This window comes from Neospora caninum, chromosome VIIa (assembly GCF_000208865.1).
Source record: "Neospora caninum Liverpool complete genome, chromosome VIIa".
NCBI lineage: Eukaryota > Apicomplexa > Conoidasida > Eucoccidiorida > Sarcocystidae > Neospora > Neospora caninum.
In genome coordinates, this window is record NC_018393.1 from 3051432 (window position 1) to 3078260 (window position 26829).

The 26829-nt window shown below is 54.5% G+C and overlaps 3 protein-coding genes across 3 annotated transcripts; 1 reads left to right on the top strand and 2 right to left on the bottom strand.

The window, feature by feature from the left end:
- Nucleotides 1-35: 35 nt before the first annotated feature.
- NCLIV_022700 (conserved hypothetical protein) lies at nt 36-5860 on the bottom strand (the record flags this gene model as incomplete). Its single annotated transcript, XM_003882464.1, has 6 exons — nt 36-373; nt 898-2015; nt 2613-2689; nt 3310-3634; nt 4205-5346; nt 5657-5860. 6 exons carry the CDS (start codon nt 5858-5860, stop codon nt 36-38), a joined length of 3204 nt encoding a protein of 1067 aa, XP_003882513.1.
- A 3227-nt stretch (nt 5861-9087) lies between these two features.
- NCLIV_022710 (conserved hypothetical protein) lies at nt 9088-18484 on the top strand (the record flags this gene model as incomplete). The annotated part of the gene is made up of 10 exons (XM_003882465.1): nt 9088-10495; nt 11239-11543; nt 12359-12511; nt 13147-13597; nt 14048-14343; nt 14833-15300; nt 15769-15856; nt 16582-16963; nt 17535-17637; nt 18254-18484. The coding sequence occupies 10 exons, from the start codon at nt 9088-9090 to the stop codon at nt 18482-18484; spliced, it is 3885 nt and encodes a 1294-aa protein (XP_003882514.1).
- A 1168-nt stretch (nt 18485-19652) lies between these two features.
- NCLIV_022720 (conserved hypothetical protein) lies at nt 19653-26675 on the bottom strand (the record flags this gene model as incomplete). The annotated part of the gene is made up of 11 exons (XM_003882466.1): nt 19653-19780; nt 20084-20262; nt 21039-21086; nt 21284-21357; nt 21799-21870; nt 22352-23160; nt 23545-23796; nt 24419-24509; nt 24738-25040; nt 25664-25933; nt 26517-26675. The coding sequence occupies 11 exons, from the start codon at nt 26673-26675 to the stop codon at nt 19653-19655; spliced, it is 2385 nt and encodes a 794-aa protein (XP_003882515.1).
- Between the last annotated feature and the right edge of the window lie 154 nt (nt 26676-26829).

The window sequence follows — 26829 nt, forward strand, 5'->3', positions numbered from 1 at the left end:
CACGCACTCACATGCTTGCTAAACAGAAAAGGAAACTAGGTAACCGCTCGTTTCTTCGCCATCGTCGCCGCAGCGATGGCAAACGCTTCAAACAGGCGAACGGGTGCCCGAAAATCAAGAGCAAACACATCTTTGGACATTTTCCCCATCATGAAATAAATGGAGCTTTGGTCTTCGTCGTCCGTGGAATCTTCGCCTCGTTGCCGTTTATCGTTTCGTCCTGCAGATCGTCTGCTCGGACCGGAGCCTGAACAGGGAATGAGCTGCAGGTTTTTGGCTGAAGCGACTTTGGCCCTGCCGAAGAACGGTAGTGAATAGGCTTGTAGAGACTCGTCCCACTTGGCCTTCACGTTCTGTAGAGTGTAGGCACCTCCTGTTGCAGGAAGCGTATTCCGCATGGGAAAAACAAGCAGACATCCACGCTGGAAGCCGTACGCGATTCCCCATTAGCACAATGCACGACAATGTGCAGTTTCTTCAGGTGCCCGTCGGAGTGTCACATTCGCGAACAGCAGACAGCTTGGAGGCACCAGAACAGGATTTCTGCCCTCATGTCATCTCTCCGATTCGTGTGCCTTCCCCTTGTTGCTATTCTCTCTGTAGTGCCTACCACATTCAGCTTGACCCTGAAGGTGTCTCACATTCCCTTGAGCTTCAGACCCTGTCTGTGCGAGCGTGATCCTGCTCGTTTTTCGACGGCAAAACCTACCGCTATCTGGCGTCGTCCAGTCAGTCCTTGGTACACATCAGCGAGAAAGAGAGCGCCCTTTTGCACAAACACCCCGTCTACAGCTAGACCGCACGCGATTACTGTCGCATCCACAGATATCACTGCACTACGCCGCCGTTGACTCTTCCCCGGGCCGTTGACTACGGACCGCGGTTCAGAAAACTCACCGTGCCTGTTCAGGCGGACCCGCATTTGACGGGGCATATCTCCACGAAGGTTGCGCTCGAAATGGATCGTGCACGGCTCCTCCTCTTCACTGTGGGGCAGGACGCTAATTGGGTCAGCGCCTTCTGGCCCAGTCGCTCCGTTCGGGTTTTCTCTGTCTTCCACGCTGGAACGCCGCGTCGATTTCTCGCGGCCTGAGCCGCCGACACCATCTGCTGAGACCACTTCGACAACTTCTCCCTCCGCCGCGTCCACTCCAGTGGGGCTGCGTTGACAGCTGGCGAAAAACAAACAGTCCTCTTTCCACTTCATTTTCTCCCGTTGAGGCTGACACCGACCGCCCTGCTCACAGGGATTCCCTTCCTGTTCGAGGGCCTCCTCGTAGGGCACTTCCCAGTACTTGACAGGACTGAGCTTGTCGCACTTTTTCCTCTGCCAGTCGATTTCTGCGCGCATACCTCCCCACGGGCTGGGATCACGCTCCTGCTGCCCCGTCCAGGCCCCCGGAAAATCGTGCGCGCGACGCGAGGAGTGGAGCTGCATGCGCGCGGGGTCACTGGCGCTTGAGGGCGGCAGAGCCGCGGTTTCTGGAGACTCCGCCCGATACACTCGGTAGAGTCGCGCGTACGTGCGTTTCTCCAGCACGGCTGCTGCTGAGGCCCCCAGCTGGTGGTTGTAGCCTTGCTTCAGGCCCCAGTTGGTAACCGAGAACTTGGTTCCCCAGAAGCTGCCGTGGAGCGTTCCGAGAAATTCCTTGCCGTAGACGCGAGCCTCGCTCACCACTGCAAGCAGTTTCTGGTTGCACGCCTGCATGACCGGATCGGCGCTTTCCCGGAGCTTCGAGGAGCCCGCAGGCGGCTGGGCCGCCTCCGATTCGTGACAAAAGGGCTCTGCCGCTCCGATGAGAGAGCAGAAGGGAATGAAGAAATCCACAGCGGAATGTTCAGACTGCCGTCTCCCACATAAGAGGAGCACTTTCGCCTGGGACCGCTGACTGGAGAGAACCTGTTCACTCAGACCTAGCTGACGACAACTCGCTGCGTCCACCAGGAGCAGATACACATGCGGATAGGTTGAAGGCGTCGCGCTCCTAACTCGGCGAAACTCGCAGTGCAAATACCTGCATAAAAGCATAACCACGTCACAAGGAGGAGCGACTTCATTGTCGAAATCTCGATATGCCTCTTGTCGGCACAACAAGGACTAGCTGCTTGCCTCTCTACACGCACACAGAGATTGCGGCAGGCAGTTCAAAACCTGAATGGTGTTTTCCAGCATTTTACACGGCTAGATCCGGGATCCGCTGCGCACTGCGGCGCCGTCTTCCCGTCGTGACTGGACGCGTTGATAATTTCTGGTTGGAGGTTCAATGCATTCTCTAGTGCCGCACTCAGGGCTTCACCGACATGTCGAGGCGGTTCCTTCCACCGGACACGAAAAGGAATTGCGCTGCTCCTCGACTTTCCGCCCTTCCAAAGACGCGTTCTGCTCCCTGGATCCGCGAGACGAGTTGCACCAGGAATGTCCATCCCAACGTTAGCGCCGAGGAAGCGGGGTGAGAGGCGTTCAGTTGGGCCACGCGATCTAGGAAAGAGGCCAGGCCACAGAAGAGACGCGCGACCAGCTGCAGAGCAACGCTGTGCATCTCAACGTTTTGCGAGCCCCAATGAACTTTCCTTCCCGTGCAGTCCCGCCTCGCGCGTCGAGAGGTGCTCACCCTTTGGGCTCTTCGAGAAACTTGCTTTTGGTGAACGTTTCGTCTGCCACGACGCTCCAGAAACTGTGGAGAGGAACCTACGAGACGACAGACACGCGGTAGATGTGGAGGGAACAAAGAGACAAAAATGGCCACAGTGGTGTGACTTCCGAGACGAACCCGCTGTTCTGTGTTCTATCGCGTCATTATCACAGCGGTCCCAAAGGGGAAACACACAGGGTAACCGTGAAAGCAAACAGAGGAGGGCGACGCTCAGTGTTCCACTGTTCACCGATGAGCCGTTCTTTCCGTGCTTCCCGAAGACGGGCGAGACGCCGGATGGAGTGTCGCGCGAGGTAAAGGCCACACCAACACTGCACAGGTGCATGCTTTCGTTTTCGAAGGAGCCCTCAATGAATTTCGCGCCAGCGGACGCGCGCAAGTCGCAAGAAGCCTCTAGGTGGGAAGCAGCGAGCGTCTCGCCGTCCAAACTGCCCCGGACACAAGCCGAGGGCGCGGAATTCGGAAACAGCGTTCCGTCCCGTGCTCGACCAAGAACCCGGACGTGTGCCGCACAGAGACGAACATCAGGCAGGACACTGCCACAGTCTTCTCGTCCATTAACCTGAGAGTCGAGACACGCGGCGACGCTTAGTCATGAATCACACGACCTATCGACTGACTTGACCAACTGCCGAACAGACCGTGGACGGCTTACACTGTATGTGAGGTGCGTCAGGACAGCTCGTGCAACGCTGAAGCACATTTTCCTGCCCGTGCACTTCTGGAAGACAGAAGGCGGCAACCAGTCCCAGTCGCGTGAAGCTTGCGAGTCACCCGTTTCCTTCGTTTGGGCACTCGACGCGCGCGCCTTTGCAGGTCCCCAACTTTGGGCGCCGTCCGGGTTCGCGTCACCGGCGCCGTTTCCTGCTCCGTATCCGCCGCGGGAATCTCTCTCCGCGCTTTCCGTGGGTTTCCAAGGTTCTTTCCATTCCGCAGGCAGTCCCTTGTCGAGAAGGATGCGTTTTAAGAGCCAGTAGCAACTGTGGAGTGCAGACAGAAACCGGAGCAACAGAGGCAGAGTTCCACTTACACCACGACCGCCGAGCAATCGGCGACTCCACGGCCCACAGACGGAAAAGAGTCGAGCGCATGCAGGCATCAACTGGAGCGATGCCCGCGTCTGAGACGAACGCGTCTCACAGATCGCGGTGGACGCTGCGGGCCTGTCTCAACTGCGCTCTCGCGTGGCCGACGGCAGTTTCCGGAAGGCCCCCAACACAAGCGTCTATATCTCCCCGTCATGGGCCCCAAAGGAATGAAGTCGGCAGAAACCCGACTAATCCCGGGAGGCTTCCCGTTCATCGACGCCACCACGAGACGCTGACAACGTTGCAACGAAGCCACATACACGAACAGGGAACGCGAGGCGCAGTCGTGTGAGAACGATTTCTGTTTGTTTCCGAAGCTGCATGCAGCTGCATGCACATCGGCCTCGCGGCCAGGCGGCGGCCCGGTGCTATCTCCCCGCGCCTGCGCAGCAGGTTCCCATGCACACTGGCCGCAAGGCGTGCGTGGCGGGATCAGCACGCCGAGACAGACTGCCGTCTCACCTGTCCATGAGAAGAGGGTCATCGTACCGGTACGCGACGCAGCAGCAGGCCGGAAGAAGGACTTCATCGATTTTTCGAACGAGTTGATCTCCCAGCGCCTCCTGCAGCGTGCGGAAGGCGGCGGCGGAGGCCGCAGCTCCCAGCGCGTGCGCAGCCCCCAACGACCCGCCGCGCCAGGCTTTCTGCCCTCCCAGGCCTCGCTGCGCACTCTCCTGCCCGCGGCTGTCGGCCTGCGTCCGCACATGTTGAGTTCCGCGCGTCAGGGACTGCGAGAGAAGCAAGCAGCTGGCGTAGGTTTGCAGGAGTTTCTCCGCAGGGAGCGTCCCCACCAAAGAAGCGGCGGCCGCACCCATTCGAGTCAAATCTTCCCGTGAAAGATCGACGGCTCTTCTCTCAGAAGGCGACGCGAAACCCATCGGAGAGCTTACACTCTCGGCAGCGCTCAGGGGAGGATGCGCTAGAGAACAACTGCGATGGAGAGGCGCGTTCGTTTCCCGCTCGGGGCTTTGAGCAGAATTCAGAAAGGGTGGCGACGGACCGCCGTCTCCGCGCACTGGCCACCGCGGGACATCTGCAGAGACACGCCCGTCACTCGGGACCCAGGCGCGTCCACTCGCGTCCGCCGTCGGCGAACCCGATCCCAGAAACGGCTCGCCAGGTGGACACGCACCCCATGCGTTTGCAGGCAACGCGTCCGTGGGTGCGCCAGGTGCACGCCGCGATGCACGCCCCGGACTCTCTGTGCAAGAATGGTTTGGGGAGAGTCTCCCTGATCCAAGAAACGCGCTCGCGCCTAAGAGCGTCGCGGCGCGCTGCTGCGCACAAAATTCAATCACTCGCCACAGCGCCTCCGCGGTGACGTGGTCTTCTTGATTGAAAACGAACAGGGACTGCCGAACACACCGACACATCTGCGGACCGCCCTGCTGTGGGGTGTACGTCCACTGCTGCGGCACCAGGGTGCCGAGGCTGCCACTAGAAAACAGAGGAAAGCCGTCCAAAAGGTCTGCGCCGACCGGCGCCGTCATCGACACCACCTGCATTTGCAAGGCGACGTCCAGGGAAGAGTCTTTGTTGGCAGGCGCCTGGCCATCCGAAATTTCTTGCGTGTTCCTCCACCATCCTGAGTTCGCCGGCGTCTCCTAAGGGAGCAGCACCACCACGCAAAAGCACACACGTTAAGAGTTAATTCGCACCAACGCGATCCGCGCATTTGGAACTGTTTGAAAACAACTACCCACAAAATCTCCATCACATGACACACACACCGGGGGAGATTAGACCAGCATGCAACGTCACAGAAATAGCACGGCCGTTGCCCGGGTCTAGGACTGTTGCCATTCCAAACTTGTCGGCCGACCCCTTCCCCCCTAGTTGTGGATATATTTCAACCGTGACTGGATCCGATGGACGGCCTGAATTTCGCATATAAGTGTCTTTCGTGGAGTTTACCTGATTCATCGGTGCGTGGCTGTCGGTGGGAGACGGGACAGGTGGAGATTCCCCGCCTTCAGGAGGAGGCCGACACCGGTACTTTGTTTGCGTGATGGTCAGCACAACCTTCTTGTTGTCTTCTTCTCGACTGTTCTGTTTGTCGGCTGCGGCCGCTTCTGCTCCCGCAGGAACCTCTTCACCCAAAAAGCTGAAGTCTGCCATGTTTCTTCCGTGTCGCCAAAACTGCAGCGGGGCCGCTCTTGAAAGGTGGACTTCCGAGCTCTACGCGTCTCGGCTCCACAGCAGCCACATGATCACTCCTTTCCCCAAACTTGAAACCCTAACCCTAAAAAAGCAGGCACACGGGTCAAGTGACCACTGATTGTACATCACATGTAAACATATCGAGGCCGACGTATATAGTACACACACGCGTACCTACATGTACGTAGCTATCTACGCATCTGCATATACAGGTGTAGGCGGATTTTTGTGTGTGTACGCGCGCCCGTGTTGACGTCTTTCAAAGAGGAAATCCATAGCACTTCTCTGGAGGGTGGAGAGAGACAGCCGACCTCCGTCGCAGCGTACTGGAGGCACGGCAGGTCGCCAGCTCCCCTCCGCAAATTGAGATGTGCAGGCAAACAGACACCACGAAAGCCCGAGCAGTCGATTTGGCTCAGAATGCAACGAAGGGAAGTTGCCCATAAGACATGCAAGGTTCAGCTGCACACAATCTTCGAACCTGGGAAAGAGTTTTTTCCGGCCACTGACAGCGAAACGCATGCATTAGGACGAGAGGGGGGAGAGGAGAGAAGGCGTGGAAGACACGTGCACGCTGGAAAAGCTTTAGGTTTTCCCGCACGCGATCCCAAGACTCGTGAATCCGTGTTTTTTACAGAGACACCCGCCTTCTGCGAACATTCAAAACTTTGGTCTGCATTGGTTCGCGGTAAAAGTATGACGCAACACCGCGCTAGAAAAAGGCGAGGGGACCGGCTAGATAATCGGCGCGCATGCCATCTGGATGGCCACAAGACCTCACAAAAGGTGGGCGCCGGCAGAGAAACTGCGCACTTCTCCGATAGCCACAAGCCTGGCGATTTCCAAGTACCAGAATGACACAGCACGCACTTGCTCTCCGTGCTGAGAAAAACTGGGTCAAATATCGAACCACCGAGCCAGTACTCCAGCGGACTAGGACAGTAGCCGCCACGGATCATCGCCGCGCTTGGGCGTCTGGTGCTGAAAAGTTGTCGAGCCTCCTGAAATGCCTGTGGCCGGCAAGCGAGAGAAAAAGAATCACAGCTTGAGCAAGCCAAGGGCTGGGCGAAGAAATCAGAGTTTTGGAGGATGACGGCGTGCCGACTGGAAAGTCAGTTTTCAGACCCGATGGGCCGCGGTTAGCTTGAAGCGACGCAAACAGTTCCCTTCACATAGGCAGACCTGTATCGATCCCGAGCGCCCTGTAGGGTTTCATACTTGTTCACGGCACCGGGATGAACTGATGAACAACACAAACAATCCGCTCGTGGACATCAAGGGTGTCGCCACAGATACTCTGTGGCACATGGTGTCGGAGGTGCGTCTACAAACCCACAACGGTCTAGAACTGCGGCTGGAGACTCTTGCGGGCTTCTCGATGGTCCAGAGTATCTGCTTGCATTTACTCATGAGCAAGATAAAGGAAACTCAACATGCTTCCGGTCCTATGAGATGTCCGAAGCATTCTACTGACGACTGTTCCGTTCCAGGGAGCATGAATCTTTCTCGAGCACGGACAACCCCGACTAAGAGCATGTGCTTTAGAGTAAAAATGTGTCACTGAACATAGTGGGCGTGTTCGGAAATTCTCGTTTGACCGCAGCCAAGTTGCGCGTGCATGGTGCGGCGGACGCCGCCCTACAGCCGGATACCGATCCACACGGTTCCCACCGATATGCTTTTCCGCTTCGCTATCGAAAGCTCCATTCCTCGCATATTCTGTGCTCGGGCCGTTTCTCTATATACGCATTTACATACACCACACTCCGATACCTGCACATCCGCACCGTTCTATACAATGCACCTACGCGCATTTATGTACCTACGCCTCTCCCTTCGATGCGAAAATGGTTCAAGGAAGGCGGTTTCAATGCCTTCACATGATCTGCGGAACAGTTTGCGTGACAAAACCCATGCGCCACTCTGGTAAGCTTTGGAGCGCTCCGATTTGCAACTCACCCAAACAGTTCCCCAAAAGCTCAAAGAGCCACAAGGAGGTGTATGCGTTCCCACGAAGAAGAACTCGACAGATATACATATATATATATATAATGTACGCCTAAAAGAGCGCATTTATATATATGAACACACTGTAGTGCATGCGTGTCTTTGGACACACATAACAGAGCTATCTGTCTTGATGTAGTCAGAAGAAAGCCGTGTAGTTGTGGCTCGTGGCGCTTCGTGTGACTGCCTACACGGGGTCGGTGTAGTGTCGTTTTCGTTGCACTGAACCAGCTATAAAATCAGAGGCGTCTTTCCCCATGTCTGAAAAATCTGGTAGCCCGCAAACTCAACAGAAAGCCGATCTACAGAGAGGAGGATAGCGCCGTGGTCTCCTCGGACTATTCCCCCTCCTTTTCCTTTTCCGACTCTTGTCGTCGGTCCCGCACAGAACACGAGGAAGGCGTGCGCTCTTGTCGAGACACGCGCGCGGCAGGCTCGCGAGACTTGGGCGGCGCATACACTTTCCCTACACGGCTGCACACACTTACCACACACGACTCTTGTAGAGAAGGAAACAGAAAGCACGCATGCATTGACCCCTTAATGTTCACAAACTTCTTTTTTCTTACAGAAGGCCGCTCGGCTCGATGGAGACTTCGCCGCCATCCGCGCATGCATAGTTTTCGCCTTTGCCCAGCGTTCCGGAGCAGCGGCGCGAAGATATCGGGGCCTCGTTGGAATTGGGAAATGCGCCCATCTCTGCCCTCCCGTGCGCTTCTTCTTTGCAACGGAACAAAGAGCTCCGATACGTTCGCTTCTTCCACAGGGCGACGTGGACTGATAGCAGAGGAGCCGATGGATGAGTGAAGAACGGAACGCCCGGTGTGCACGCGGACAGCTGCGCGACGGAACACAAAAGCTTTGCACGGTTGCATCTAGGAGCCAACTGCAGAACCCAGACAGGAGCAGGAAAAGCCTTCTTCCTGCCTTTCAAGGGGCGTGAAGACACAATGCGGATTCGAAGCCGTGGGGACGGCTTGGCCCCTTCCTCTTCCACTCGCGCTTTTCCCTCTTCGCTTGCCGCGTCTTCTCTTGGCAGGGAGCCAGCGCGTGCGGCAGAAAAAGCGAATGCCGGCGCGCCGATTTCCCTGCCTCTCTCGGCCGCCTGTTCCCGTGCGGACTGCAGTGTACATACAGCCCTCCGTACGTCGTGTGCCCGCCAGAGTTGTCGGCATCGAATGAAAGGCATTGACCCGGCATCTCCCGGCAGCTGCGGCGAGAACGGAGGCGGAGACGGCGGAATCGTTCGCTTCGAAATAGAGAGGCGCCTTTCTGTTAAGAGACGCGCTCGAAGCGGCAAGGAAGTCCGATGGCTGCTTCTGCTGCTCTTTGCAGCTGCCGTGCGTGTGGGTCTTGGGAGCCGTTCTCACCGACATTTTCCCTCGCGCGTCTTTCTGTCTCCTTTCGACGTTTCTCATCAGAATCCTCGCGCCTGCGTCGTCGCCCCTTCGCCAGGCCGCTTACCTTTCGTCTCTCCTGCCTCTTGGGCGTCTCCTCTCGAGGCGAATGGGCTGGCTGTGTCGGCGTCTTCCAGAGCGCGTTGCCTCCGTCGACTTCGTCTAGGCACTTCGCCCTATGTCTGTCGGACCTTTTCCTGCCTTCTTTCCTCTTCTTGTTCTCCAGATCGGCTCTTCCCCGGCGTCCACTGTTCCGCCGCCGGGGAGTCTTTCGTCGCGGCCTCGGGATTCGTAGCTCCGGTCTTTCCCTCGCGTGCGCCTGCCGCCCAGGCCTTTCCTCGCGACGCTTCTGGTTCCTCCTGTCTCGCCTCTCCTGTCTCTGTCTCCTCTTTTCCCTCTTCCCGGCCGCGTCGCCGCGCGTCTCCTCTCGCTTCCCACGCCTCTTTCCCCCAGAGTCCTCCGCCCGACACGCTTCCCGAGTATTTCCACAACTACCCGCCGGCAGCTGAGGGCGACGACGCCACAAGGCGGTTTCGGCCAGGCCTCACGGCTGAGATGGAGAAGGCCCTAGTCGGCTACGAGTTCGGCGTTCGCTTCAGTCGCCCCTCAGATGACCAGTACGTCCCAGGCTTCACGCAATCCCGTATCGCCGCCGCGGTGCGTCCCCACAAGTCCCTCGCCGCCGCCACCATCGCCGACGCGCTCGGGCCCCGACCGGCCGCTGCCCCGCGCCCAACGGGCCCATTCGACGCGGCGCACTCCCAGGACGACGGAGACACCGAGACACCGCGGGACCAGGCCAAGGAGGAGACCTCGCAGAGCGCTACGCCCTCGAACCCAGACACAGACAAGGACGGGCCGTCATCTTCACCATCTTCATCTCCGTCTTCTTTGCGGTTCTATGATCGCTTCCCGTATGATGCACAGGCGGCAGGAGCGCCTCCAGGAGACGCGCGGGAGTTTGCGGCGGCTGAGAGAAGGCGGGAAGAGGAGAGGAAAAAAGCAGAGCGCGAGGAAGAAAACGGCTTCCAGGTGGGCCTTCAAATCCAGCTGCTGCGAGAGGGCGTTCTCTCAATCATGGGCGGCGAAGGCGCCCTCGACGCGCAGCCTCGAGGAGAAGACAGCGTCATTCTCATGAAAAGAAAAGTGCCCGTCAACCGGCTGAAACTCTTCCAGTGGGACAATCTCGGTAAGGAAGAACCGAACTGGGAGAAGGCGTCTCTCTGCCAGAATACGCATAGACACCAATTCGACATACGCCCACAACCCGAGATCCTCACCTGTTGAAACGCGGCCCAAACCCATGTCGTGCACAAGTGTACCCACATATAGATGTAGAAAAAACAATTTATACATACATGCACATACAGACTCATGTATATATGTATATATATACATACGCATAATTCAAGGGATGCATGCTATCGCCTGTCCGTCGCATCACACGCCAGGATTGTTTCCATGTTTAAACATGGTATAAGGAAGCCTACACATGCGTATATCGAGAGCCACGTCGACACACATAGATGTATACATCTCCATATCTTCAGGCACTGCTATTTATGTGGGTCTTTATATAGACGCGGGGATATGCCTGCGTAGAATCTCCAGATGCAGCTGTTTTGGGAGACGTGTGCGTCTTCTGAACAGCACGGCAGAGGTGGATAGGTTCTGTGTTTCCGAGCACACTTCGTCCCTGTGTCTCTTGGTCGCGAGCTCTCGGTTTGGCGTCGCAGTGTCCCCCTCGCCTCGAGGCCACCTTCGTCGCGATCGTTCAATAAGTCAACGTTCGCTATCCGTTTCTGTTAAAGCTACTCGATTCGGTAACGCTGGTCTTCTCCCAAGTGTCCAAGTGCAAATGGCTCTGAGAACCCCTTGCGCTTTCCCTCGGTTCCCACGAGTTGCACGCTGCGCGGCTGACCTTCTCCGCAGAAGTCGCCTCTGCCGGCGGGCATCTGCCGCCGCTGCATCTTTCGCTCGTTCGCGCCGTCGAACTCCTCCGGACCTGCCGCCGCGCGTTTGGGCCCGAAGGCGCTCCTCGCCACTTCGCGGTCCCTCCGCCGTCTCGGAGCGCCGCTTTGCTGCAGGAAGAAGCGACTGCGGCTGCAGCCAGGGCTCTCGCCGACGAGGCGGACGCGCACTCCGCCGAGCAGGCTCTGGAAACGTTCCGAAACCGGCAAGGACGCAGCGAGCAGGCCTGGCCCGCGCACCTCGTGGGCCTCTCCGTCGGGGACCAGGTACCGAGAACGCGCGCAGAGAGGGAGAAGATCGGGACGAGAGACGCCGGGAGAAGGCAGAAACGTCCGCGGACGAGGAAAGGCGCGAGCGGGGACAGTCGGGCGAGAGAAAAAAGGTGCAGTGAAGAGATCGAAGACGTGTAGAAAGTCTAGGAGGCCTGGGGTGCGCGACAAAGTCCTGCTGGGCCACAGGACAGCGCGCTAGCCAGATGCGGAGGAAAAGAGCAGAGTTGAGAAAAAGCGTCAAGGCCAGAGACTCTGAGGAAGCACCAGACTGCCCAGGCGAGGAGCCGCACACAGCGTGGCTCAGTTGCAAACGCGCGCGCCAGCGAATCCGTTCTGGAGGAAACGCATCAGAGGGGATCTCGGCGCGAGGAAAGATTGTGCGCAATCTCCACCGAGACGGCGGTTTTAGCTGCTGGTTTTCGGGTTCACCCCACACCGTTTGAAGGCTTCGCGTTTCCGCCTTGTTCTGGCTCGAACGCTTCGCGCTTCGATGCGTCTTCCTCGTCGAGTTTGTTGTCTCAGTCGCTGCTTGTTCGCCTCCTTCGGTGGAGCAGTTGCGTGTGTCTCCGTCTTCTCGTCCCACGCGCTACAATCATGCACGTCGGTCTTGTCTCTCTTCTCTCCCAACAGGAAGACCTCTTGAGGAGACACAGGGACACACTCGTCGAAGATCTACCTGCAGCTGCCGAGGAGCTTCAGAAAATTGGCAAGTCTTCCTTTCGCGGGCTGAGGGCGGAGGTGGCGAGTTTCTTTTTTCTGCGTCCTGCGCGACGCTATCTCTTGTGGCTCTGGCGCTGCGACACTCTCAGAAAAACGCCTCGCCTCTCGACTGTCGTTGCTGTCTTTGCTGTCTTTTTGCTGTCTTTTTGCTGTCTTTAGGATTTCGCTGGGAGGAGCCGGAACCTGCAGAAGACGAAGCTGAGGAGTTCAGCATCTTCCTCGAGGCCTTCGCTGCCTACATGGTGCGTACCTTTTTCCCTCCGGCTTCTCTCCTCGTCGGTCGCGTTCCGTTCCCCGAGAGAAACGAAGCGCAAGGAACCTCCGACGCTTCTTCCACCAAGCAGAAAGCACACATTCTGTTGCACTGTTACACATTTATACACAGTTTTTCGCATTTGCATACGAATATCCTTGCCGCTGCTTCCTTGCGCCGGTGTCATATCGGCGGCTACATCTGTCTACCTATCTCGCGTCGCTTTCTCATCTGTAGTAGCTGTATGCATTCCACAGTCTGTTGTCCTCGGCCTGCACAGGTCGGACTCTTTTCCATATCCGTAGCGGGGTCCCGAGCGTGTTCCTATCTTCTGTGTACTATATAAATACACCTTTCTTCTCACGTGCGCATCTATCTACATCTACCTCTATCTCTCTCTACCTCTCGTCTTCCCTCTCCATCTATCTTTTTTCTCTCTGTATCTCTTCTACCTCTCGTCTTCTCTCTCGCTCTATTTCTCGTTCGCCGTTCGTGACCCCGCTTATAGAAGCTGGGGGAACGAGACAAAGACGTGCGCCAGTGTGCATTTCGATCTCTGCTCTGTGCTTGTTGTGTCGCTTTGTCTCCCGACTTCTCCCCGCGTTCGGCGACTGCCTTTTTCAGAGCGCCAAGCAGTCTGGCACCGTCGCCCGCGAAGACGAGGCCGAGGCGCCTGCGGAAGTCAGCCTGGATCCTTTGCACCCTTCGCCCGCGCTGGCGCCGCCGCGCGCACCCCTGCGAGCTCCTCCCGCCTTGCCTGGGCGTCTTCCCGCGTCTCAACTTCCGTCCCGTTTCTTCAAAATTCCGGCTCGAGAGCCGTTCCCAGAGTATCTGTGGGGGTACCCGCTCGGCGCGATGGTGGCCGAAGTGCGAAAGGGACGGAAATTCCTCAGAGCCGAGGCGGTCCAGCTGCTTCTCGGTGTCGAGTTCCCCATTCAAACCATCGAGGGAATCGAACGGTTCCTTAGCGCGAACGGCAACCGCGAGAAGACGCCCTCAGAGGGGACGGACACGACCAAAGAGAGCGAAGCAGCAGAAAGCACGGACGGACTCGAGTCACCAGGCGAAGATGAAGGTAAGCAACTCACCGCGCGAAACACGCCACACACTGTAAACCTCGTTTTTGCAAAAACAAAACTGCTCCGTGCTGGATTTAATAGAAATTCATCTATTCGACCTAAATTTAGAGGGGCAACTTTGATAAAAGGAAAAAGAATAGTAAACAAAAAGGGTGCAGTTATGTGTGTTTATTGTGATTTCTTGAAGAGATTCAACTAATCGACACAAGGAACGCCGTACACACGAGTCACAAACATTTCACGAACAAAAACGCGTCTGTCTGTCGGTCTATCTAAGTGGGTAGGCGTGGCAGACGGTCTGTGTGGAGGCGTCTCTGTTGACGCTCGGGCTGAGCGGTGTGTAGCCTCCAAAGGCTGTGGGAGTGGGCAAGTGAAAACCGCACAGTCCTCGTTTTCTGCGGAGAAGTTCCTTCCCTCTGGTCCGCTTTCTCTCTCCTTGCTCTCAGGGTTTGTGGAGGCGCTGCCGTTGGCGGACGTTCGCCGCGCGCAGGAGGCCCGCGAGCGCGAGTCTGAAGACACGGGGAGCGGCGAAGAAGTGACGGAGACGAACGAGAAGGCGACAGACGCCACGGAGACGGAGACAGACGCAAAGACGGCGTTTGTGAAGGAGGTGGACATTCGGGAACTTCGAAATCTCCTGGCAGATGTCGCCAACTTTGAAGAGGCGGCTGAGACAGCAGTCTCTGCCTCGCGTCCCTCAGCACCTGCCGCCGAGCCTGCGCAACCGCAGCTGGCCTTTCCTGTAGGTCCCCTGTTTTTTTTCGCGTCCATTGTGTGTCGGAGACATTCTTGGTTCCACCCTCGGCAGTGTCGCTCAGGGGACAACGCCGTGACGAGTTGTACGAAGAGTCGTGTCCGTGCATTACCCGTCGACGCCTGCCGCATTTGCTTTGCTTGCCATCACAGCGGTCGAAAGGGATCTTTCAGATCGTCGCTCGTCACCTCTCGACTTGTCGCACCTCACCTGGTTGTCATTTGCGCAAGGTAGAACTTTCCTGCAAACCCAGACCTTCCACAACGGAACGGCGAGTGTCTCACGCAAAGAACATGACCGTTTCAGAAAGCCTTATACCTGATCCTCCTGGGTAGTCCAACCCCGGTCTGAAACCGGCAGTGGTCTGAGAATACACGACACGATCTGGAGGGCAGGCGCCCTCCGACTGCTTCAACTCGCGTCTCCCCCTCTCCTCACCGACGCGTCCGCTTCTCTCTTTTCACATCCCCCCTGCAGGTATCGCCGTACTACGAGCTGATCGTGCCTGCTGAGTTTCCCTTGCCGCCGCCTGCGCGGGTGCCCGAGCCCCGTCGTGGACTTCGCTGGCGGCTCCAGGCTCTCCAGGAGCGTCTTTGCAGAGCGAGCGCAGCAGCGAATCTGGGGCAACCGCAGGCTGCGGACCCGACGCCTGCCTCCGAGGCGCAGTCCGTGGAAGATGCGAAGCAGTCCAAGAAAAGAGGGAAGGAAGGGAAGAAGACAGGTGGGCGGCGGAAGAAGTTGCGGAATGGCGCGGAGGAGAAGGTCACTGAAGCAGAAAAGGACGATCCGCCCTCTGGACAGACACCCGGGAAACCTTTTCTTGGCGACCGAGCGCTGAGATATCCACACACCCTCGTCTCCCGCCGGAGAACAGAAGGCGGCTTTCATTACGCCTTCGACAAATGGAGCTTCGATGACGTCGTAGAAGCAATGCAATACTTCAACGTACGCGCACGCCTTTCCCGGGCGTTCTCCCTATCCTCAGCGCCTCTTGGTCGTAGCTGTCTTTATACCTACCTGTCCTGCTCTCCCTATCTCTCTCTGTCTCTATACATGTGCAGATGTACATACATGTTCATGTGTAGGTACATGCATAGGGGTTCATCTATCTATCTATCTATCTATCTATCTATCTATCTATCTATCTATAACGATAGCGTGAGTCTGAGCGATTGGTGTTGTTCGGTTGTCATAGTTGCATGAGTGAAAGCCCCAAAAAGCCGTTTCATGTTTTAGCGTCAGCGGGCGTTTTTGCATGCGCGTGTGTGCTTGCACCGCGGGGCGGACCCGTGCCTCGACTCTCGTCCCCTCGAGAATGAAACGTTAGCGTCCACTCTACTGCCATCCGAGACGCAAAAAGGAGTCGGTGGAGCAAATTGTCTCTTTGTCTTTTGACATTTCCTTTGTTTCCAGGACATGTACGAAGGCACCCATCGAGAAGTTGGCGCTGAAGAGCCGCTAACGTTCAACGTCCTCCCCCGAGGCTGGTGCATACCCTCACGTGAGAAATCGGAACTTTCCTGTTTTCGGAGAAAAGGGATATCTGTATTACCCAGTTCTCTACCTATTCACCTTGCCGTCTGCATATCTTCTCATTTAGTCATTCCTCTATATCCGTATGTAGCTATCTATGTGTCTATATCTATCTAACTGCGCATCTTTTCTGTTCTCTATTATGCCCCTACATATATGTATATAAATACAAATACATACAAGTAATGTTCCATTTAGAGACTTCAGTGCATCTCCAACTCTGGCGCGCGCTCTGGCGGTGTGCCCGTCTTTTGCAGACTGTCTTGTTTTATGAAGAACGAGCAACCGCAAAAGCGTGGATAAACCTGCAAACATACACACACTCTCAAACGTATGTATGGATATATCTACCTCTATAGAAAGCTGCATACCGATAACCCCGCATGCACTGGTGGAACACCAAGCGAATTCTGCGCGCGCCAGGAGGCGTAAACGCCTACAGAGCGGGGCATTGCACGTGTCTCCACACCTGATGGGATCGAGCCACGTCATCTTGTTTTGACTTCGTTGGGTTTTGCCGAGAGGCTCTCAAAGACTCCATTTGTCTTCCCACATGCGCTTCTTGCCGCAAGCATTAAACACATATATCTGCATATGTAGGTATATGCACGCGTAAACCTCTGCATGTATGGTGCTGAGCGAAATCTTTCTGCTTTGCTTGTCATTGTCTTCCTTTCGAATCTCCTCCCACAGCGGACCATCGAACATTTCCAAAACTCTTCTCCCCCTTCTCGACTCTGCCTTCTTCGTCTCTTTCTTCTTCTCCTTCGTCTCCTTCTCCTTTTTCTGCTTCTTCTGCTCCTTCTTCGTCTCCTTCTTCTCCTGCGTCTTCTTCTCCTTCTCCTTCTCCTTGTGCTTCGTCGGCTTCTATGCCGGAGTTTCCAGAGTCTTTGTGGCCGCGAGAGTGGTGGGGGATGCCGCTGGGGAAATATATCCACGCCTTTCGGATCGGCGACATTGACGCGAAATTTCACCCTCGCCGCCGGCCGGTTCTCGACCGCTTGGGCCTCACCTGGGGCGATCCTCTCCAGTACCTCCATTTCACGTGGATGAAGTTAATCAAGGCCATGAGGTGGTGAGACGAAAAGGCGTTTCTCTCCAGTTCACGAGCCGTTCAGTCCGGCACAAAAAACCGCCAAAAATATCGAGACGGACATGCACACTCACATTTCACATCTGTGCACACGCGGCAGATCAGCTATCTGTGTACATCTGCATATCTCGACACATCTATCCAGATATACCTACAGCTGCCTCTCTCCATCAATATATATATATATATATATATATATATATATATGTATATATATGTATATGTCTATCTAAATCCTTATGTCTATTTATCTACATATATACCTGTTTGCTTCTCTTCATCTCTCTCGCCCTGTTGAGCGTACCTGTCTGTATATCGGTTCGGAGTAGGAGAGGCGTGTGCATGCGCTTGTGGCGACCTCAGCATCTGTGGACAGACGTATTTACAGATTTGCCGGTTTGTAGGCGCTGACGCGTGTGCATGCAGGTGTCTGCATACTCAGTTGAAGACGCAGGCCGATTCATGCATGCGCATGCATAGCTCTGTGCAGGACAGCGTCTGAAGTGATGTGCCTCAGCTGTGCTAATGAGATCCTTTCTTTCTCATTCCTCAGGTGGATGCTCTTTCGAGGGCAACCTCTGGAACAACTGTTTCCGTGGACGGTCATCCCCGAGTCGACATTCGTTGCCAATGTGTGCAAACCTGAGGAGGTTCAGGTGAGTCACACTCTCCATCTTCTGTCAGTCTATCGCTCTCGCCTTCCCTCTCTCTCTCTCTCTCTCTCTCTATATATATATATATATATATATTTCTGTTAGTTACGGGCAGTGGGTATCCATCGATTTCTCTCTCTTTCCAGATTGTTCTGTTGTATGCTTGGTCGCGGCTGCGCAAATTGGATTTCAGTGCCACGGATGAGGGTCTGGAGGGAAACCGTCAGACACATACCACGTTCCACTCTTTTTAGCGTTGCCGTGTCTTTACCGCAGTCAGAATTTTCGCCGAAACCCTAAATGGAGAGATGCCTGCTTGTCCCTGCAGCTGGTGATATATATATATATATACATACATGTGTATGTCGAATGGCATGTATATCTCTGTTTCCTTTTGTGCGGCACTCGTTGTTTTCAATTTAGAGGATGACGCGGCTCTCAGAGCTACACACGTGCCGTGGAGCATGGATGGTCAGGAAATCGCGCGGGATCCGACAGCCTGTGGCATGCCTGCGTTGCGTTATCTTGCGTTTTCCGTCTTTTTTCTCCCTTTTCACTGCTTTTCTGTCGTGCCCAAATTCGTCCTTTTCCGCCTTTTCACACCTTTGCTTCCTCGCAGGGTGTGAAGATAGGGTACCTCGTGCACATGGCGCGGCGGCAGGAAAACATTCTCTACCACTACTACCCACATCGCTTTGAAATCTACAAAAGGCTGAACCTGAACATCTTGCCAGCTGATCGGCTCCTACTGGACTTTCCCTTCAAAGTGGAGAAAAAAAATCTGCCGCTACAAGGCGAACTCGGCTACCTCATCCCCCACGTCCCGGAAGAACAAAGAGAAGACGTTTAAGGTGGAGAGTTTGTTTCCGCTTACCCGCAAAGCGCGCTGCCGACAAGGCCCCCTGAACGGAGACACAAGGCCCACCAATAACCGAGACTACCGGACCTCCATTTTCCCCCGGAACATGCAGTTTATGAAAATCTGGAAAGTGTTTTGCCTACGGGGTGATGTGCCTCGGGCGCAACGCGTCTGTAGATATGCAGATGGGTCCGTAGTGGATGTTTGTTGTGCGCGTGAAGCAAAAACAAGAGAGAATGCCGCTCTCTCTCTTCCGTGTGTACGGCGAGCTTCAGAGGGGTACAGAAGTCGAAACGCGTTTTCCCTAAAAACCTCTCTTTAAACTTCGGGCATCTCTCTGCCTCGGGAAAACCTCGCAAAGAAGGCATCCGGCACCAGGAATGATTTATTATGCGTTTTTCTCTCAACAGTGCCTCTTTCCCCCGATTGCCTCTCACGACTCTGCGACTGCGTCCTAGTAAGGAGAAATGCGGCGGCAACAGCCCGCGTCTTTGATCTTGGCGAAACGTTTCCCAAGTTTCGCATGCTAACAGAAACTTTCTCTGTTTCGTCCTTCTGGGCCTTTGCGCCCTCCTGAAAAAAGGGGAGATGAGGGCTGTGCAAACCGGCTTGTAGACGGAGAAAACGCGAGGCATTCGCACACGCGTTCACCCTTTTTCTGTGTCGAATCAAAACAGGAGAAACAGAGTTCTGCCGCATGGCTTAGCCATGCCAAGGGGGGAAAGCAAAAGGTTTGCGGAGGGTTCGTGCGCCGTCCATTTTTCTCTGAAAGGCCGCGAGAGGACTCGGTCCTACAAGTCTTTCGGTTTAGCCGTAGGATTTAGGGTTTGCTGTTCACGCACAAGAAAGGTGAGAGCTGCGCTCGTGCGTGGGCTTCTTCCCTCCGTGTGTCGACGAAAGGCGGATGGGTCGGGATACTGCCTCTTGGCCTTCTGGATCACCGCTTTGAAAACCGAAAGATATAGCGGGAAGCATGTGCGAAGTAAACGCAGACTCGGAAGAAGCCGAGAGAGAAAAACCCGCAAAACTGCAAAAAAACCAGTCAACCCCCCCCCTCCCCTCACGCGCAGGCGCCGCGAAAGGAGAAAGATATGCGCGACAATTTTCTCCTCCTTTCCTGAATTTTTGCCTCGCTTTGTTGTCGCGCGCGTCTTTCTCTCTAAGGTAGTGCGACGGCGGCGTCGACGGCACTGATAGAGCGGAGGTTGATTGCATGCGCGACGTTGTCATTGGCAGATAAAAATCCGACAAAATGACAGCTGCTGTCGCCGCTCAAATCGACTGCGCCTGGCAAAACAGAAAGCCAGGAACCATACGAGGAACCCAAACAAACACCACAAAAAGAAAAACACGTACATCCATATCTCTCTCTATATATATGCGTAAAATAAGGTCTGCTATGTGCGTGTGGGATTGTAGATAAAGTCTACCAGGTCTAGCTAAACGAAGCACACATGAACATCTCTGCATATACGTGTACGCGTATCTGCATGTATACCATATATGCATAAATATATAGAGACCGAAAAAACCGAGAGGGACAGGAGTCGAAGAGCGCTTCCTGGTCACTGATCCTTTTCAGGTTTTTACCGTGAGGCAGGCCGTTGAACAGAGTTGGGGCGTCAGGCACGCCGAAGGTGGAAACGGCAAACCAGGGAGAGCTCGACGAAAAGGAAGAAGATGAAGATTTTGTTTCTGGTTCGCCTTCGGACTCGCCGTTTCCGGCCTTTTCTCGAGCTTGAAGGGCCATCCGTTTGCGCCGTAGGCAGCTGAAGACAGGCAGCAGGGAAAAAAGGAGAAGCGTGACCGTGGGGGGGACGGAGATGGGCAAGATCCGCCAACGGAGGAGTGAACGAGGCGAGAGGGGAGGCAGAGAAAGAAATAAGCAGATGTACAGGTTCCCTGCCGACCAAGGGAAGTAAGACAAACCGAGAAAAGAACGCCCGACAGGGCGCGGTTAACCGTGTGCGAGAAACGGCATCGAGCGAGGCAGCGCGAAGACGAGGTGGAAACAGAGAGCGACGCAGAACGAGAGGGAAAGGAGAAAAATGCACAAGACAGCAGAGAGGATGAGACCGAGAGGACGAGGAAGCGGAAAGGAGACAGCGCGAGGCACTATGAGGAGCTCGAGGGACATCCAGAAAAAAGTGAAGAGACAAAAGGGAAGAAACTGGTAATGCCAGCAGATCTAGGATCTTTAGTTGAAAGAACAGAGTGGAAATAGAACACGGCTGTGAAGAAACAAGCAAATACGAGGAACGGGGTGCACAGAATGTAGGAGACCGACGGAGATGAATAGACAAGAGAAGACACCAAAAGCGGACGAAGACAGAAACCGAAGGGGGAAATGCGAAGGAGAGAAGGGACAGCGCAGGCGTACAGAGAGAGACAGCAAGATTCCCCGTAGAAAGAGAAACATCGAAACAAGAGACAGAAGATAGAAAGGACAAACCGTCAGGAGAGAGACATGAATACGGCGAGAGAGACACGTAGAAGGGAGAGCATAAGGAACGTTGGACATACGAGAGAAAAAGAGTCGGACTACCGGTGGAGATCTTGGATGTTTTTGTCTACCGGATTCAAGTGGAGAGCCCTGAATGATTTCAGAGCATCTGAAAGAAGATTCAAATGAAAGGTGTTTAATAATCCCTGAGAGTAGGAGAGAAACCGAGGAGAGAGGCAGCAGACGAGTCGAGATGGCAAATCCAGTGAACCGAGTTTAGAAAAAGAAACCCACGCGCACGCTTCGTACTCGTCTGTTTCTCTACTTGTCTTCTGTTTTTCGCTCACCCCGAGAGACACTGCACAACTGCGGCGATTGCAGAAGAGTGAATGATCCCTCCTTCGATTGTAAGCACGGAGACCTACGCGAAAAAGAGAAAGCAGAAAAAGTTTTGCAAAGTAGAGAAAGAGCCCGCGAATCCCAGAGAACAATGGCCAGAAGGCGTGCATGCTCACGAGTTGCAAAACAAGTTGAAATGAAGCGGCAAAAAGTATCAGAGAACCACGCATGCATGCGTTTCAAGTACGCCTGCTCTCCCTCCGCGCGTCACTGCAAACTCAAGGCAGCACCACTTGAGCCGAGAAATCTTTCCTTGTCAAGAAAAACGCGATTTATAATTACTCGTCATAAACAGATACATCTCTACATCTCCTGCAAAAAAGTTGCATAAACATATGCATACATATAACTGGGCATATATATATATATATATATGTTGTCTGGGATGTGTCGCTAGATCTAGATATCCAGAAAGAGCCTGGAGATGGTCAGCGGACTTTCCATTTTTGTAGATGTTTCTTACTCGACTGGCGCGGACGCCGGTATCGTCTGCTTCCAACCAGGAGAAAGGCGGGCGCCGGCGGCTCCCGCCATCCTGCAGAGAAACGCGAGAAGAAAAACAAACCTGAAAGGAGACTGACCCGAAGCTGAGGGGAGAAACGCGAGAGCACTTGGCGATGAAGAGAGAAGAGCACGACCAGATCACCTACACAGAGGGGGCCTACAGAAAGGGAAGTGACGGAGGAAGGTGGGACGCATCGCGACACAGAGCGACCGAGGCCGCGACTAGAAGACGATGCGAAAGAAGAACGCGCAACGGAACCGCCGCCTGCAGAAGGCTACGCAGATCCGCAGCGAGAAACGGTAAGTTAGCACGTCAGGATATAAAAAAATGGTTCTGCATGCGCACAGCGAGACAAACCAACGGAGACACACACGCACGCGCGCACGCGCATATATATATATATATATATATATATATATATAGATAAATGGATAGATGCCGGTAGACAGATAGATCAGTAGATGTGTTGCCTGATAAGAGTACGTTTCTGTTAATAAGAATAACTGTTCACCTGAGGCAGAGAGTCTGGGTTCTCGTTACTGGGATTGAGAGGCAGATCCAGGCCGCAGCTTCCGAGAACCTGCAGAATTTCATCTGCTAAGTTCTCGCGCTCTGTCTCCTTCCTCTGCATTCCGTCTCTCTTGGCTCGCTTCTCTTCTTCGTACTCGGAAGTCGCGAGGCGTACAGCGGCACTCTCCAGTCGCGGCTTCAAACGTGGAAACGGGAACTTCTCTTCTCCCATCTCCTCGTCTATCTCCTCGTCTATCTCTTCCGTCTCCTCGATCTCTTCTTCCTTTCCGGTTTCTTCTCCCATGGAGACGTCGAGAGGCGAGCCGGTCTCGCAGGAGCCTCGACCGCGTCCCAGCTTTGTGTCTCCTCGGGCGTGCCCAGCGTTTCGCTGAATGGTTTGCCGAGAACCGCTCTTCTTGCCTCCTTCCTTTTCTGCTGACTGTCTCACTCGCGCCAGCAGATCGTTCCAATTCGGCAGCCAGACTTCCAGATTCTCTTGAGTTCCTTTTCGCCGCTCTGGAGGGAGATTGCCTGCGCGTCTCGTCTCTCCTACACAACCGTCGTCGTTCTCGCCTCGACTCTCAGCCTCCAACGCCAGAAAGCCGCGATCTTGCTCTCCGCGCTGCTTAGCTTCACTCCCGACAACGTCGCTTTTCTCGGCAGCGCACAGGTAGCGGCGATGCTGAGCAGTGATGCCTGTTAGCGCCACGAAACGCGCCTCAGATTTCGAACCGCCGAGCAAGCTCTCGAGAGAGGAGCGAAGCGCCGAGGCCTCAGAGACGGCGGATTCCGGTGCGCTCCTCAACGGCACTAAAACACACAAGGAAAACGGCACACAAGCGGAGCACCGTTTTCGTGGAACCTCCGCCAACAGGGCTCCGCCTCTCTCTCCAAAGAAGAACAGGGACACAAAACACACACATGCAATCCTGCGCTGGTACACAGACACAGTATAAAACATGTAAAAACATATAAACAGATATATGTATATATGTACATATATATGCATATATATACATATATATACATATGTATATATATAGAGAGAGAGAGGGGTAGAGATGCCTGGGAGTCGAGGTGGGTTCGTGCATATCGAAGTCTGTTGCGCTTGTTGGGCATCTGCGAATCGAAAAACCGAGGCTGGTGATTTGGCTGGCCTGTCTCAGAGTCGCAAGTGTGTCTGATTTTTGATACTTTTGAGGGCGCCGAGGAAGGCGAGAGGCGCGAGTTTGTCGAGGCAGTGCTGAAGATGCAGGAACATCTTTGAAGGCTGCGCAGTCGCCCGAGCATGGTTGCCCGTCTCGGCGCCGCTATCGCCTCTGCCGGAAAACTTCTTTCCCCTCTGGAGAGAGGGAGAGGCAGCGGTCGACTGCGACGGCGTCTGGTGACGCAGCACGGCAGGGTGGGCCAGAGGGACGCGCAGGAAACGCGTTGTCGCAGGGAACGCTGGACACGCAAAAAAACAGAAATTCGTGGCAGCGAAAAACTTGCACGCAGCGACACACCAAGCACACTTCACAACTTTCAACAGGTGTAAAAATGCGTCAAGAAAACAAAAACATTTACACATCTATATGCATATGTATACAAATGCATGTTTAAACACATATAATGCAAAGTTTTATATATATATATATGTACAGATATATGTAGATATATAGAGTAGATTTATACATAGGGGTGCATGCAGAGATACGCGTGCACGGGATATATCCATATCTCTGTAGACATCCTTTCACTTTGATTCAACAGGCCTCCCCCCAAACATATATCTATGCAAGCCTGGCTGCATGTATATCTGAATATACCTGCGCACACGTCTGAAATATATATATATATATATATATATATAATACGCATGTAGGTGTGTGCACGTGTAAGTGAGTATCTACGCATGTATGTATGCACGTGGGAGTATGTCTCTGTGGCACAGAAAAACCGGGAGCACCGGCTTTGGCGTCTCTGCTGTGCGTCTTGCGGCTGGTTCCGCCCGGTCACCTTTTTTCATTGCATGCGGAACAGGAGCGAGAGTGTCGATTCCAAGGGTTTGGTAGAGAAAACCGTCGACCTGCATGCAGTTGCGGGAGAAAGGAGGCAAAAGAGGTGCAAGAGTGAAGCGCGACCGCAGCAGAGCAGTAAAGATCCGAATATAAGCACGACTGGGCCGCAAGCGCAACCGAGCATGAGGAGAGAGCAAAGAGGAAGGGGAAGAAGCTCCGGGCCGAAAAGCTCGGCTTTCACGGGGAAAAGAGGGGTAGAACAAGAGGGGGGGGATAACAGGAAACGTAGCAGGAAGCGTCAACTGTTGTCGGTTCCTTGAGGAGAGCCGAAGAGAGCCGAAGAGGTCCGAAGAGAGCCGACTTGCATTTGTTTTTCCTTTTTCTTACACGCATGAGGAGGGTCCCCCCCCCGTCAGCGGTCAGAGCAGCTGCGTTGCCACCGGTCGCGACATCCGAGAGGAACAAGTCGGAGCTGAGGAACGCGCCTCCTTGATCTCTCTCTTGATCTCTTTCTTCTCCCTTTTCCGGTGAGTCACTGGCAAAAGCGAGAGAAGAGCAGAGAGGCGAGGCGCCGCTCCAGGAGAGTAGGCAAGCGTCGTGTTGCGAGAAGAGGAGCGTTTGAAGAGGCAGAGAGAGAAAGGAGGCGAGAGAGACGCCGTGGAAGAAAACGCCTGTACTGCAAGACTGAACCTGCAAACGAGCAACGCCGAAGAGGCGCAGACGATCGGCCAGCAAACCACGAAAAACCGACGAGGCGACGCCATATATATATATATATATATATTTATATATATATATATGCAAATACCAAATGCATGGTGTACAGATCACTTGTACACGAGGTATCTACATGAAATAGAAATCATGCATTTATACGCTACATGCATGATAGGGGTATGCCGGAAGCGTCCATACGAACGCTGACTATACACATATACAAAGATCTATAGTTATACAGCAGAGGCGATATACGTATGCATGTATACATTTATACGACAAAAACAATTTGCATGCATTCAGAGGTGCACACATGCATGTTGTGAAAAAGAAAAGTCGTGTCCGACGTGAACCCGACGTCTCTGTTCACACTGAGAATCGACCGAAAACGGAGACATTCGAAAAAGAAGGCAGAACGCGAAAAGCAATGGGAGACCAGCCTCGCGCCGTTCCTCGAGACAGACGTTCCACACGCCGAAAAGGAGAGAGAAGAAAGCCGAGACGGTCGCCAGGACACACGCGGAGCTGAGAGAACAAATCCGCAGAGAGGTAGAGTCCTAGAGTTTCCGACCAGGCTCGAGGCGCCCACAACTCACCAGGTTCACGAGATGGTGCGCAACACGGTCACGAGCCTCACACACAGAAGAAGCGGCAAAAGACGAGGCAGAAGAGGAAGGCGAGGAAGATGGTGGAGAAGAGGAAGGCGAGGAAGATGGTGGAGAAGCGGGAGACGAGGAGGGAGGCGGCGGCTGTCTTGCGCCTTTGCTCCGGTCGCGTTCTTCTCTCTCGACTTCCGCCAGAGCTTCAGGGGAGAATGTTGCTTCTTCAGGGTCGGACGTGTCTTCGAAAGAGATGAGAATCACAATCTGCAAACAAACGAGGTCCAGATGCGGATGCCTGCTCATGTGTTCGTTCGTGGATCTTGCAATTTTTTCGACGAGTGCAGTCGCACACACGTTCGCCTCTGATCTTCTTCCCTGGAAGAGAGGCGCTCCAGCTCTGTCGCTACGACGCTTCTTTCTCTCTTCGGCGAGCCGCCTCTCCCTTCTCTGTCTTCTTTCTGTCTTTCGGGACGTAGACGAGGCTAACCGTGATTGCTTTTAACATTCAGCACCTTTTCTTGCTCTTTGAAGGAAAGTCCTCTCTTTTTTCTCACCTCTGATTTCACTTTCCTTCTCTGTGTTCTTCGCTTGTCCTCGTTTTGCCTCAGTTTTCGTCTCCCTTTGCTTTCCCTCGTCTCCTTGCGGTTCGTCTCCTTTCCTTTGTCTGTGGTGTCACCGCGCGGGAACGAGCGTGGCTCGTCTCTCTCGCGTTTTCCACGTCTCTCTAAACAGAGGGGTTCTCCCGCTCTTTCCCCTCCCAGTCCCTCGTGGTTCATCGCTCTTCTCGCCTGGATTTCCCTCGCTCTTCCCGCCTGGTTTCCCTCGCTTTCTCGCCTGGTTTCCCTACCTTCTGGTTGAAAGGGTGAGCCTGCAAAGTGCGATTGAAGGAGGCAAGTCCCGCCTCGAGGCTGCCCGAGGTGAGAGAGCATCGCGAAGGCGCGAGGGCGAAAGGAGAAGAAACTTTCTTCTTCTTCGCCGCAGCTGCTCCGTCTGAGACGAGAAACATTTTCGCATGCCTTCGTCAACTGGAAGAGGCTCTTGCGGGCGAAAGGAACCTAAAGGCCGTTCGCATGCAAAAGCTTCGACGCGAGGTAGAAACTGAAAATCGACACGAGAGAAACGGAACACAAAGGAGCGCCAGGGAGAGCTATCTGGTCGAG